Raw genomic sequence first — 12,005 nt, forward strand, 5'->3', positions numbered from 1 at the left:
TTGGTTCTTGCAGAAGCGCAAACGTGCTGCGTAACACGAGAATGACCCTCATTGGTTCTTGAGGAAGCTCAAACGTGCTGCGTAACACGAGAATGAACCTCATTAGATTCTCGTACATCAGCATGCTTGAGCTTCTGTTTACCATACCTGATGTGCATTGATCAATGTTTATATGTGAGTAAAAGCCTAAATTCAATCTGTTCATCATATAAAGCGATCACGTCTCTTCAGAAAATTTGCACTAATCCGATCAATTCATAAGGATGAACGAAAGTCTTACAGGTTTGGAACAACATGAGGGTGAGTAAATGATGACAGAATTATCATTTTGGGTGAACTTCCCCTTTAAAGCCACACTTTAAGATGAATGAATGGATACCTCCTATGAGGAAAACTGACTTCATACATCCACTAAAATCACCTTGACGTCAGTTGAGGTTAAAAATCATTGCAAAAGAAAAAAACAGACTCTCTAGCAGCATTTGTTTGCCGATGTGAGTTGTTTTAACAAAATTCAAACATTTTAACTGGTTTAAGTGTCCAGATACTTTTTTGGTCTACTTTATGAAGAATAAAGTATGTGATGTGATGTTCAGGTATGGAGGTGGCTGCAGCTCTCACAGATAAAGCTCACTCAGTGTCTGTGATCGGCATAGAGGCCGTGCCATTCCGGAAAGCTCTCGGGGAGAAAGTGGGGAAAGCTTTGATGAAGGTGAGAGAATATGTATCTTATCTACAGTATCTATCCATCCATATATATAGAGAGAGACTGAATATACAGTATATTGCAACGCGGTTCATTTGTTGTGGGAAGAAGGAGGCGGGAACCTGCGAACATTTTAAGATTTTAATAATAAATAAAACAAGTACAAAACGAAAGTAAAAGACAGCAGCCCCTCACGGACGACTGCTGTCACATATAATAAAACAAAACACCCCCTTTATGCTTCCGCTCCTCAGTGAGAGATACAAGACCGGTGCGTCGCACAGGTGTCCCTCATTATCAATCACGCCACCGGCCTCACGCCACTCTCCCACGGCCCACGACCTCGTCCTGCTCGCCACATATATATATATATATGTAATATATATGAAGAATATCAAGATTTAAGCATACAGTATAAACAGTATTAAATTTAAATATTTAGACATATAATAGTATTAAGATTTAAGCATCTTAAGTAATCTTTGTATACGTAAATAAGCATTTATAGTAATCTTTAAACGATGCATCAGAGATGCCCAAAAATCAAACTTGATTGAGGGCCGTGGGTCGAAAGTAAATGATGCATTATACCCATTATACAATGCAACACTATATTATAACTAACTATATTATTTATAAAAAAAATCGAATTCACTTATATTCTGTATATTTTAAAGCAGAAATTAACTAAACAAACAGATAAATATGAAGATATGCTTTAAAAAAAGCTGTGAACCTTTAAAGCTTAGAAAGCTTAATAATTGTTTTAAAAATGTTTTAAACAATACAGTTTAGTGAATAGAAAAGCAGTTGTATTTGCTTAGCAAAGGTAAGCATGTTTAAATTAATACATTTTAAATCATTACTTTTGCCAGTGTTTTGAGTGTGTATAATAACTTTCAACTTTTATTAACCTGATTGTTGTCCCACGCCATCAATTTCATACATTGCTGTTTAATGCATCTCATATCACTCTGTTGTCTTTCTCTTCTTGCATAATAAACTCTGAAAGGGTGAAATGACTCACTTGACTGTATTTTATCCCTTGCTGTAACCACATTATATTCAAGGAGTATTTCCCTCATTGCATTTTTCTTTTCTTTTTGTTCTCTACTCAGCTGTTCGAGTTGAACAGGGTGAAGTTCTACATGTTGAACGAGGTGTGGGAGATGCGAGGGCATAATGGACAGGTATCATGAAAGTGAGAGAAACAGGAGTTCAGTGAAGTGTAGGTCTCTCTCTGTCTCTCTGCCTCTCTCTCTCTCTCTCGTTCCTGTAGATTGATTAATTACACTTGCTCTCACAGTGGCTCTGCTTAGCTTTGAATATTTACTAACACACCTATTGCATTAATGGAGTGGCCCTGGGCTAAAACACAAGAACTCATAACACGAGAACGCACACAGCCAGTGAAGTAAATGTATAATTGAGATTAAGCTGATTGTGATCTGTTATGAAATGACACTTTTGATAAATGTGTCTTTCTAAAGAAATAATAATGAGATTTGTATGCTGTATTTGAAGTCACAGTAGTCAGACTGAAGTGCCAACTATAAGAACATAAATGTGAAATTGAAATATTTTTGTTTCTTTTATTTCAATAGTTAAAAGAAGTGGTTCTAAAAAGTGGCAAAGTCTTAAGAGCTGACGTCTGTGTTATTGGCATAGGTGAGTCAATGAAATTACAGAAATCTGGATTTTTTTTCCCTCTCCCTTCATTTCCTGTTGCAAGTCCCATTGTAGTCTTGACTATAAAAATATATAAATTATAAAAATGTTAAAATTTCAAATTCAAAAGTCTCTCATGCTCACTAAGGCTGTAAAAACGGTAATATTGTGATATATTATTACAATTTAAAATAGCTCTTTTCTGTTTGATTATATATTAAAATGTAATTTATTCCTGTGATGCAAAGCTGAATTTTCAGGATCATTACTCCAGTCCTCAGTGTCACATGATCCTTCAGAAACATTTCTTATTATTATCAACTTTTAATATATATATATACTGTATATACAGGGCTTGACATTAAAGGGGTGGTTGATTATGATTTCACTTTTCTAACTTTAGTTAGTGTGTGATGTTGCTGTTTGACCATAAACAACATCTGCAAAGTTATAACCTCAAAGTTCAAAGCAAACGAAGATATTTGCTTTTAAAGAAATCGTTTTTTTAAAAGGGTTAGTTCACCCAAAAATGAAAATTATGTCATTAATGACTCACCCTCATGTCGTTCCAAGCCCGTAAGACCTCCGTTCATCTTCGGAACACAGTTTAAGATATTTTAGATTCAGTCCGAGAGCTTTCTGTCCCTCCATTAAAAATGTATGTACGATATACTGTCCTTGTCCAGAAAGGAAATACAGACATCATCAAAGTAGTCCATGTGACATCAGTGGGTTAGTTAGAATGTTTTGAAGCATCGAAAATACATTTTGGTCCAAAAATAACAAAAACTACGACTTTATTCAGCATTGTATTCTCTTCCGGTTCTGTTGTCAATCCGCGTTCAGTGACGCTGCTGACGTGTATCTGGTGCGCCCGAGCTTCGTTTACAGTCTGAGGGAGACGCACGCTGTAAACAAAACAATCTTCGCAAACATGTCTAAGGATTTCCACACAGAGGAAGACTTGCATTTTTTTGCCCAGCCATATTTATTTGAACCCGAATACACGGACGCATCAGATACACGTTAGCAGCGTCTTACGTCAGTAGCGTCACTGCGGGACTCGTGAACGCGGATTGACAACAGAAACGGAAGACAATACAATGCTGAATAAAGTCGTAGTTTTTGTTATTTTTGGACCAAAATGTATTTTCGATGCTTCAAAACATTCTAACTAACCCACTGATGTCACATGGACTACTTTGATGATGTCTTTATTTACTTTCTGGACAAGGACAGTATACCGCACATACATTTTCAATGGAGGGACAGAAAGCTCTCGGACTAAATCTAAAATATCTTAAACTGTGTTCCGAAGATGAACGGTCTTACGGGCTTGGAACAACATGAGGGTGAGTCATTAATGACATAATTTTCATTTTTGGGTGAACTAACCCTTTAAGGACTTCAACAAATGGCTGGTAGGGACTACACAACATTTCTCCGGGTTAGTGACATCACTAACCCTAACATTTACATAAACACGTAGTCCATGTTGAGAAGAGGAAGAGTTGTTGTAGTAGAGCACATCTGTGAGTCGGCTCAAGCTGTCGCATCCGTCTTTTCACATGCAATACAGTACGTAACACAAATGCAATAGCATGTCACTCTGTAAGCATGTTACAACAGTTCCCACACAAGCGATTCTATAGATTATTATGAAGGAATATGCTAATCAATGACTTGAAGGTAGTTAACTCAAGATCAGCAACATAAATTCATCAACTTACCATTCAGAAACGTCCTTTTGCATTCTTGTCACTTCTTCTTGAGTCTCTCCATCATTGTCTGACTCCAGTTAAAACATAAAAGGCAGAACAGTTTCTGACATTTCAGTGTGTGTCTGCGTGTAATCGGAGCTGCTAACACACACAAGCTCTTGAAGCTCCGCCCTCTGTGCTGGGAGCAGCAGCTCATTTGCATTTAAAGGGACACACAAAAAACAACACGTTTTTGCTCACCCTCAAAAGGGGACAATTTTAACATGCTGTAAAAAATGATCTGTGGGGTATTTTGAGCTAAAACTTCACATACACACTCTGGGGACATCAGAGACTTATTTTACATCTTGTGAAAAGGGGCGTAGGGTTGGGTACCGAAACTCGGTGCCAATAGGGAACCGGTTCCGACGTAAACGGTAGTAACCAGACCGAATAAGAACGAAAATTTCGGTGCCTGATTTCGGTGCCTAACTTCATTAGGCACACACGCGCGCACACACACACACACACGGTCTCTCGCTCGCTCTCTCTCCGCCGTGCGTGTGCTACACAGTTTGGAGCACAGTTTCTTCTGCCTCGCATGCGCGCTCTTTCTCACAAGGTTTGGCTGCATTTCACGTGTAAAATTACGTGTCAGAACGCCCTCTGGGTGTGCCGATCTGCCGATAGTCTGAATCCCATATAGAATCAAGCCAATTCATTGGCTGATGGCGCGGGCGCCGCATCGACGCACTTACGTCGTCATACTATGTTGGCGCGCGCGCGCCATCTGCTCCTCAGATTTCTCTGCCGAAAAAGGAAGCTGGTCGGCAGCGCGAGGAGCTTGGCAGCGTCCCGTTCCCTATTGAGGGATATGTTACACCAGTAACCAGAGATGTTCTCTTTCATAGGTTCACTCAACGCTGCGTAGCTATGAAGCAGTGGATTTGTAGGCTGCTGTACCACGTGCCGTTTGAACTGACGCGCTACAGCGATCTGTCACATTTCAAAGAGCCAAAAACGTTATTTATTGTGTGAATCTCGTAAAAATATTGACAGAATCTGACATCTGTGGATTTGTTCCATATCAAAAGTAACCTTGTCTGTCGGTGTCCTCTTTGTCCGCGATTTTTCTGTGTGAAAAGGGTCATTTGCGTGAGTCTCACGGTCAATGCGTGAGAGTTGGCAGCTCTGCCTGCTAGTAATCTCTATTAATCTCCAGTATTATTACATTGTTTGATACAATATTGTTTCATTTGATATTATGTAAATATGAATTTTTATTTTATATTGGTTTTATTATTACCATATGTTACTTGTATTTATATTGTTTAAAGATTTAAGTTAATATTGTGTCCAGTTTGGCCCTGTAAATTAAAGGGTATTATTTTTTGATAAAGTGTGTGCGGTTTCATTTTCTTAAGTACCGATTTAAGAACCGTTTAAGCACCGGAACCGTTTAAAAAATACCGAGTAGGTACTGGAATCGGATAAAACCCAAACGATACCCAACCCTAATTATACCACTCCTTTAACACCCGCCAACCTGCCAAATGCGGGTGGATTTTGCAGTCACTCCTACTAGCCAGTTTGGCGGGATAATGTACATTTTTCAATCGCCTCGTCCCTTCACTCACTCGTTTCATTTGCTCCAGATGAATATTGCTGGTGTTACAGGGCTTGAATTTCGGCGAGGGCATTATTTTACTCATTACTGCAGATTTTGTGCTCACACCCAAAGTGCGCGCACATAAAGACAAATATATTGGCTATATAAAACAGTATAATGGGTCCGTGCGTCAGGTCTTAAAGCGACAGCAGCCTAATATACCGGCTGCAAAATTATGAGATAATATTAAAAATGTCTATATGGCAGTTTTTCCAAAATAATTGTGGCCAGTGAAAATGCAGAGTGGCTAGTAACTTTGTAATGTATATTATTTTTTATAACCATTATTGCCCACCCAGGAAAACAAATACATAACACATTATAGTGGGGCATGTTGTCAAAACTATGTGGGTTACAGCAAATTGTCACAATGAAAACTTGCAGTTAACCAGGCTTTAAACAGATTTAACAGTAAAACGATTATAAAATACATTAAAAAAAAACATATTTGTGTCAGGGTCCTGATTATAAGTGTGTGTGTGTGTTTAGGCTCGGGTCCAGCCACAGCATTCCTGAAGCAGAGCGGAGTGCACATGGACTCCAAAGGATTCATCCCAGTCAATAAGGTTCAGTCATTCTGCAATACTGCATGTTACTGTATCTACTGTACATCTCTTACTACATGTAATCATCTGTTACCAAACTACTACCAAGCTGTGCTAATCTGCCCATACTTATTTCTACTGTATCAGTGATAAATTGTTGTTTTAGTGCGATGACCTTGAGTATTACATGATAATGAGTCAAAGGACAATCTCATAATAGTGTGTAAATTACACCTTTAACCCTTTCAGACCATGCAGACAAACATCGATGGGGTCTTCGCTGGGGGTGACGTGGTAACGTTTCCTCTAGCTCTACGCAGCAATAAGAAGGTGAACATCCCCCACTGGCAGATGGCTCATGTACACGGTAAGACCTGTAGCCCATTGGGATGTTTTCATGTGCTTATGCCAAATAATGTTTCATTCATTCAACCATAAGGAGAACTAGATTTTGACATTTTTCCATCTTCCACTGCAGGTAGAGTGGCTGCCCTTAGCATGATGGGAAAGGCTTCAGATATTAAAACGGTGCCTTATTTCTGGACAGCCATGTTCGGGAAAAGCATACGATATGCAGGTAGGTGCAAACTTCTAGCACTGAAAAATACACTTCATGAAGAACACACTAGACTCAGTGAATGTTTGACGTAGTTTCAGCGTCAGCGCTCCCTTGATGCATCTCAAGTGCTTTAAATCTTGTTGTCAAGGTTATGGAGAAGGCTTTGATGATGTCGTCATCCAGGGAGATTTGGATGAGCTGAAATTTGTGGCATTCTACACAAAGTGAGTTTATTTGATTTTTATTAAATCATTAAGGGCAAGATTTACTGAACAGTCCAAATTAGCATGAGCGCAATTCCACAAAAGCGCCGAAGGGAGTGGAAAGTTCTGAGCGTGATCCACTGATGCCGCGGAAAATAAAGAACACAGACGCAGCCGGATCATTTCCATAATGACCAGCGCAATCTACCAAGAGCAGCGCAAATTAGCGTCTGGGTTAAGACATGCTTTTTTGGGGGCGGTAAATAATGGTGCAAATACCAGTAAAATTGACAAGCACAAAACTTTAGTAAATCACCTTGCATGATTCATTTAAATACTCTTCTCCTATACATTTTGCATCTGAAAGGGAAACTCCTACAATTGCATTTGCAATAACGTCATCCACAAAATTAACCCTGTTCACGCCTTTTCAGCGCTAATTTTTCACTGCGTGTCTCTAGGAAATCCTGACAGTAGTTTTTCAATGTCAAAAGAGGGTTTGTGCTGGGGCAAGCTGTCAGTAAATCTAAATTTATTATTATTATGTATTTTTTTATTTCACAGCACAATAATATTACTGTATTTATAATTAATTTCTTTATTGGTTTGTTAACATTTAAGTTGAATAAAATTATTATTATTATTGTATTAAATTATATAAACAAATAAAGTTTTATATTTGTATATTTTTTTTAAATTATTATTATTTATAATAATAACGATAATAATGATTTGTAATTACAAAGTGTATTTGATCAAGGCATTTATCATTATTAATGACAGCTGTTAGACATTCATTCTGATATCCATTGATGCAACTGATCAGAAAACATGACTTTAATACCTTACACACTAGTTTTGCACAGAAATCATTATTGATTCGTTATACTGTATTTATCTTGAATTTCAAGTCACACTAAACTTCTAAAAATGTGTGTGATTTAGCCTGCGATTAAAATGAGTGGCAGGGACTAAATAATCAGTCATTTCTGTTATTAGTTTTGGTTATTGCTCACTATGTTAATCAGCACAAAGTGATTTTTCTAGACATCTGCACGATTGACATAATCTACTATCTTAACTGCATTCTTATTTTCTAAAATCGATTAATATATATTTACATCACCCCCCCCCCCCCCCCCCACAAAAATACTAAGCAGAACAACCGTTTTAAACATTGATAATAATGATAATCATAAAAAAATGTCTCTTGAGCAGCAAATCATTATGTTAGAATGATTTCTGAAGGATCATGTGACACTGAAGTAATGATGCTGAAAATTCAGCTTTGCAAAAGAGTATTAAATTACATTTGAAAATATATTCGAATAGAATACAGTTCATTTGTAATAATATATTTTGTAATATTACTGTTTTTACTGTATTTTTGATTAAATAAATTCAGCCTTGCTGAGCATAAGATACTTCTTTCCAAAACATACACTTTTTTACATGTTTTCAAACTTTTGACAGGTACGGTATTCATTTATATGAAACTATATTATTATTGTTGTTGTAGCGCTTCTTGTTATACTCGGTGTTCAGCTGCTGAAGCTCAGTGTTCTGTGTTTAATCCACCGTGATTACAGGAGTGAGGAGGTGGTAGCCGTGGCCAGTATGAACTACGACCCCATTGTGTCACGGGTTGCCGAAGTCTTTCGCTCTGGAAAGACGATTAGGAAACGTGACGTGGAGTAAGTACATTTTCTAGTTTCACAGAAAACACTGACTATAGATGTAGTAAGATTTAAACATGTCATAGCACATGAAATCTGGCACTTTTTGCAGCAAGTACAAGGTTTTCATCTAATACTTATTTCAATAGTTTTTTTTAGTAGTTTTAAGTTTAGGTAACGATAACCCTGACACAAACTCCTTGCATTTTATCATTCTTAGCTATAAAAGACAGTTTTTAAAAATCTGCATTGTATTATATTCCCTGCAGGACAGGAGACATGTCATGGCTGATAGACAAAGGCTCACAGTGAGAACGTGCACATTATGTGTTTTCCTTGCCAAACTCGGACGTTCTCCTGTACCAGACGTAGTCTTAGTGCTGCAGCTGCAGTTGGTTAAGTGGGACACTACATGGGAGACGTATGCTGTCCTAAAGCGAGCACCTGGGCCGTGCCGAGGACGTCGTCCCCGTGAGGTGGAACCTCTCCAGGCCTGGATTCATTCACAGCGCTAACAAATGAGCCATACCTGGTTTTTACCCTCTGTACTAGACAGGACAGCTCTCTCTCTCTCTCTCTCTTTCGCGGATTGGTCGACTCGGGCCTCTCTGCTTTTGCATGAAGCATCTGCCTGTACACAGGAGAGGCGTTAAGGGGAATTATCATATTTTATTTTGTACGTGCGACTTTGTATATAGCTGTTACCAGAAGAAACATTCAAAAAAATAAGACTGCACTTTTTCTACCGAACCTCTGCTACTGATTAGCCTGGCTACGGGATGTTTGGCTCTCATCGAAATATGCAGCCCCATGCAGCTTTGCCTGCGGCAGTTTGTAGATGTAGAGAGAGCAGATGCATGATAATTCATATGCATAGGGCATTCGTTTTCATTAAGAATTTCCCAAAGGATTTTAACGTGGGATTATTATTCAGGGAAGGTAACAAGGTCCATATGTCAATGTCTATGAATATAAATCAAATATATGATACCATATATCACAATTTACATGGTAATTGGGAGAATATCACGCGACCATAATCAAAAAACATATATATAGCTTAAAAGAAAAGGAAGTCTATTTTTAGGACCTTTATATATATTTTTTGCATTGTGACATTTTCACAATGTCATAAATATATATATATATATAATTAATAAATAAAACATACTGTTTTACACATTTCAGTATTTTTCATTATTTCAGTAATGAGAATTTAGAGGGATATGTTTTTTTTCTCATGATAATTCAGCACACTTCCCCCCACATTCTCATTACTGAAATGTTTAATTTATTACTATTATAACATTGATTTAAAAAAATTTTTTTTTTACTTTTCTTCAAATGGAATTTTATGATTTCAAAATATAATATGATTTAGCGGTGAACTATGACCTGGACATGTTATTGACAGAGTTCATCTATCTTTTATTCAATGCTCCCAGCCATTAAGCATTTCAAGTTCAAATTTCTAGTAGAATCTCCATGGAAATACAGCGATGCAGTCATTTTGAATGTTCTGACTGAAGCATGAGCCCGTGCACCAGGACTGGCCTGAAACACTCGCTGACCTTTATCGATGACAATATACCTCTTGCTCATGGGAACTGTGGTTGCCCTGATAGTTAATTGCACAAGACGACAAATATTTAAATCTATAACTTTATCTATAGAAATGCTCGTATTATAAAAGTCGAGGCCTGTATTTTTTGACTAATCGTAAAATGATTTATTGATGACAGACTGATTGATTGTTGATTGTATTTTTAGATTGTGCGCAATAATAACGAATGCTTTTCTTGTAGCTCTGACCTCCTATAGCTTTTCTTTGGTACTAACTCAGGGATCGGAGGTTTCAGTCATATGGGACAGGTTCTGGTGGAATACAAAATGATGAATAAATTTGTTGCTATAACATTTTATTTTGCTTTTTGTTCTTTCAAATATACTTACACAAGCAAGCTATTTATTATAGTATAAGACAGTAGAATACAAAGTGTTGAGTCAATTTAAAGAAGACATTTTTTCTGTAAGACAGCTAAAAAAAAATCAGCATACCTAAAATAAAAAACATTTTAAAGCATTAATTTAAATGTTGAATTCAAAATTATATCCATTTGTGAAAACATTAAGAAATATGAGTATTATTGCAGCCCTAAGAAAGGCGTTTTTGCAATACTGAGGTAAAGGCATTTTATTTTAAAAGTCATGGAAGTGCTATGGTTTTTTAAAGGGATAGTTCACCCCAAAATGAAAATGTTGTCATAATTTACTCACCCTCAAGTTCCAAACCTTGAGAGTTTCTTTCAGTTTATGGTCCCCATTGACTTCCATAGTATTTTGCTTTTTCCATACTATGGAAGTCAATGTTTGGTTACCCCATGTTCTTCAAAATATATTTTGAGTTCAAAAGAAGAAAGAAATTCCTACAGGTTTGGAAACACTTGATGGTGAGTAAATGACGACAGGATTTTCATTTTGGGGTGAACTATCCCTTTAAATTGACATTTTCTTATGTCAATTTAACATAAAATGTCAATTTGACATAAACTGAAAAACCAAACAAAATAAAATAAAGAAATATATCAGTTTGTGATTCCACCCTGTATATATGGACGGTTCAAATCTCAGTCATTATCCATCTTCAAAACCAGCGAGTCCAAAAATGGTTTGACTGATGCAAGTTCATAGTATTCATAAAACAATGCCCTAAAAAATAGCTACAATTTTAACATTTGTAGGCAGCATCACTTCAAACCCCTGAAAACCACTACAAAACAACGTTAGAAAATCACATATAAACCACATAAAATACACAGACAAACATGAACATGCAACAGTACATTCACATACATGTATGACAGGAAGACCTAAAGTTAGCTGAGTGCTTCTTCTGTGGCTGCTGGGAGAAATTCTTCTGTTACACCGTATCAAAAGTAGAAATGTCACTATAAACACTGAGAAGAGAGAATAAGGTTTGAATTCGGTGGTTAAGCGTACCTTTGGTTTCTCCCACAGTGCACCTGGAGATCAAAAGAAGGCAGCAGAAACCAGGCTAATGTCTCATGATAATCAGCGTTTATGGACTCATCATATGCTGATAATAAACAGTTCTAGGTCTGTTTATAAAAAAAATGCTTCAAATAGAAACACTAGCTGGTGTAAGAGAATACTGAGGTCATGTTTGTACATCACATTTTGTTCAACACTATTCACATTTAACGAAAAGGCACCTATTTGTTTTTATCATTAATGTTACTAGAGTTTTAAAAAAGTACC

At 37.0% G+C, this 12,005-nt stretch overlaps 1 protein-coding gene across 3 annotated transcripts in view; it reads left to right on the forward strand.

Annotated features, from left to right (window-relative positions):
- The window catches only part of LOC130088111 (apoptosis-inducing factor 3), a 42,311-nt gene extending 32,523 nt beyond the window's left edge, over positions 1-9,788 (forward strand). For 2 of the 3 annotated variants that reach the window (XM_056254734.1, XM_056254736.1), the window contains 9 exons: positions 597-712; positions 1,825-1,896; positions 2,311-2,374; positions 6,233-6,309; positions 6,538-6,655; positions 6,767-6,865; positions 6,996-7,071; positions 8,640-8,744; positions 8,996-9,787. In XM_056254734.1, coding sequence (XP_056110709.1) covers positions 597-712; positions 1,825-1,896; positions 2,311-2,374; positions 6,233-6,309; positions 6,538-6,655; positions 6,767-6,865; positions 6,996-7,071; positions 8,640-8,744; positions 8,996-9,038 — 770 coding nt within the window. In that variant the 3' untranslated portion in view covers positions 9,039-9,787. Of the gene's footprint in view, positions 1-596; positions 713-1,824; positions 1,897-2,310; positions 2,375-6,232; positions 6,310-6,537; positions 6,656-6,766; positions 6,866-6,995; positions 7,072-8,639; positions 8,745-8,995 lie in introns of all 3 variants that reach the window. The other variant, XM_056254733.1, reaches the window with a different exon arrangement.
- Positions 9,789-12,005: the final 2,217 nt, after the last annotated feature.

The sequence above is a fragment of the Rhinichthys klamathensis genome, unplaced genomic scaffold (genome assembly GCF_029890125.1).
Source record: "Rhinichthys klamathensis goyatoka isolate OS25496 unplaced genomic scaffold, OSU_Roscu_1.1 h1tg000114l_1, whole genome shotgun sequence".
Classification (NCBI taxonomy): Eukaryota; Metazoa; Chordata; class Actinopteri; order Cypriniformes; family Leuciscidae; genus Rhinichthys; species Rhinichthys klamathensis.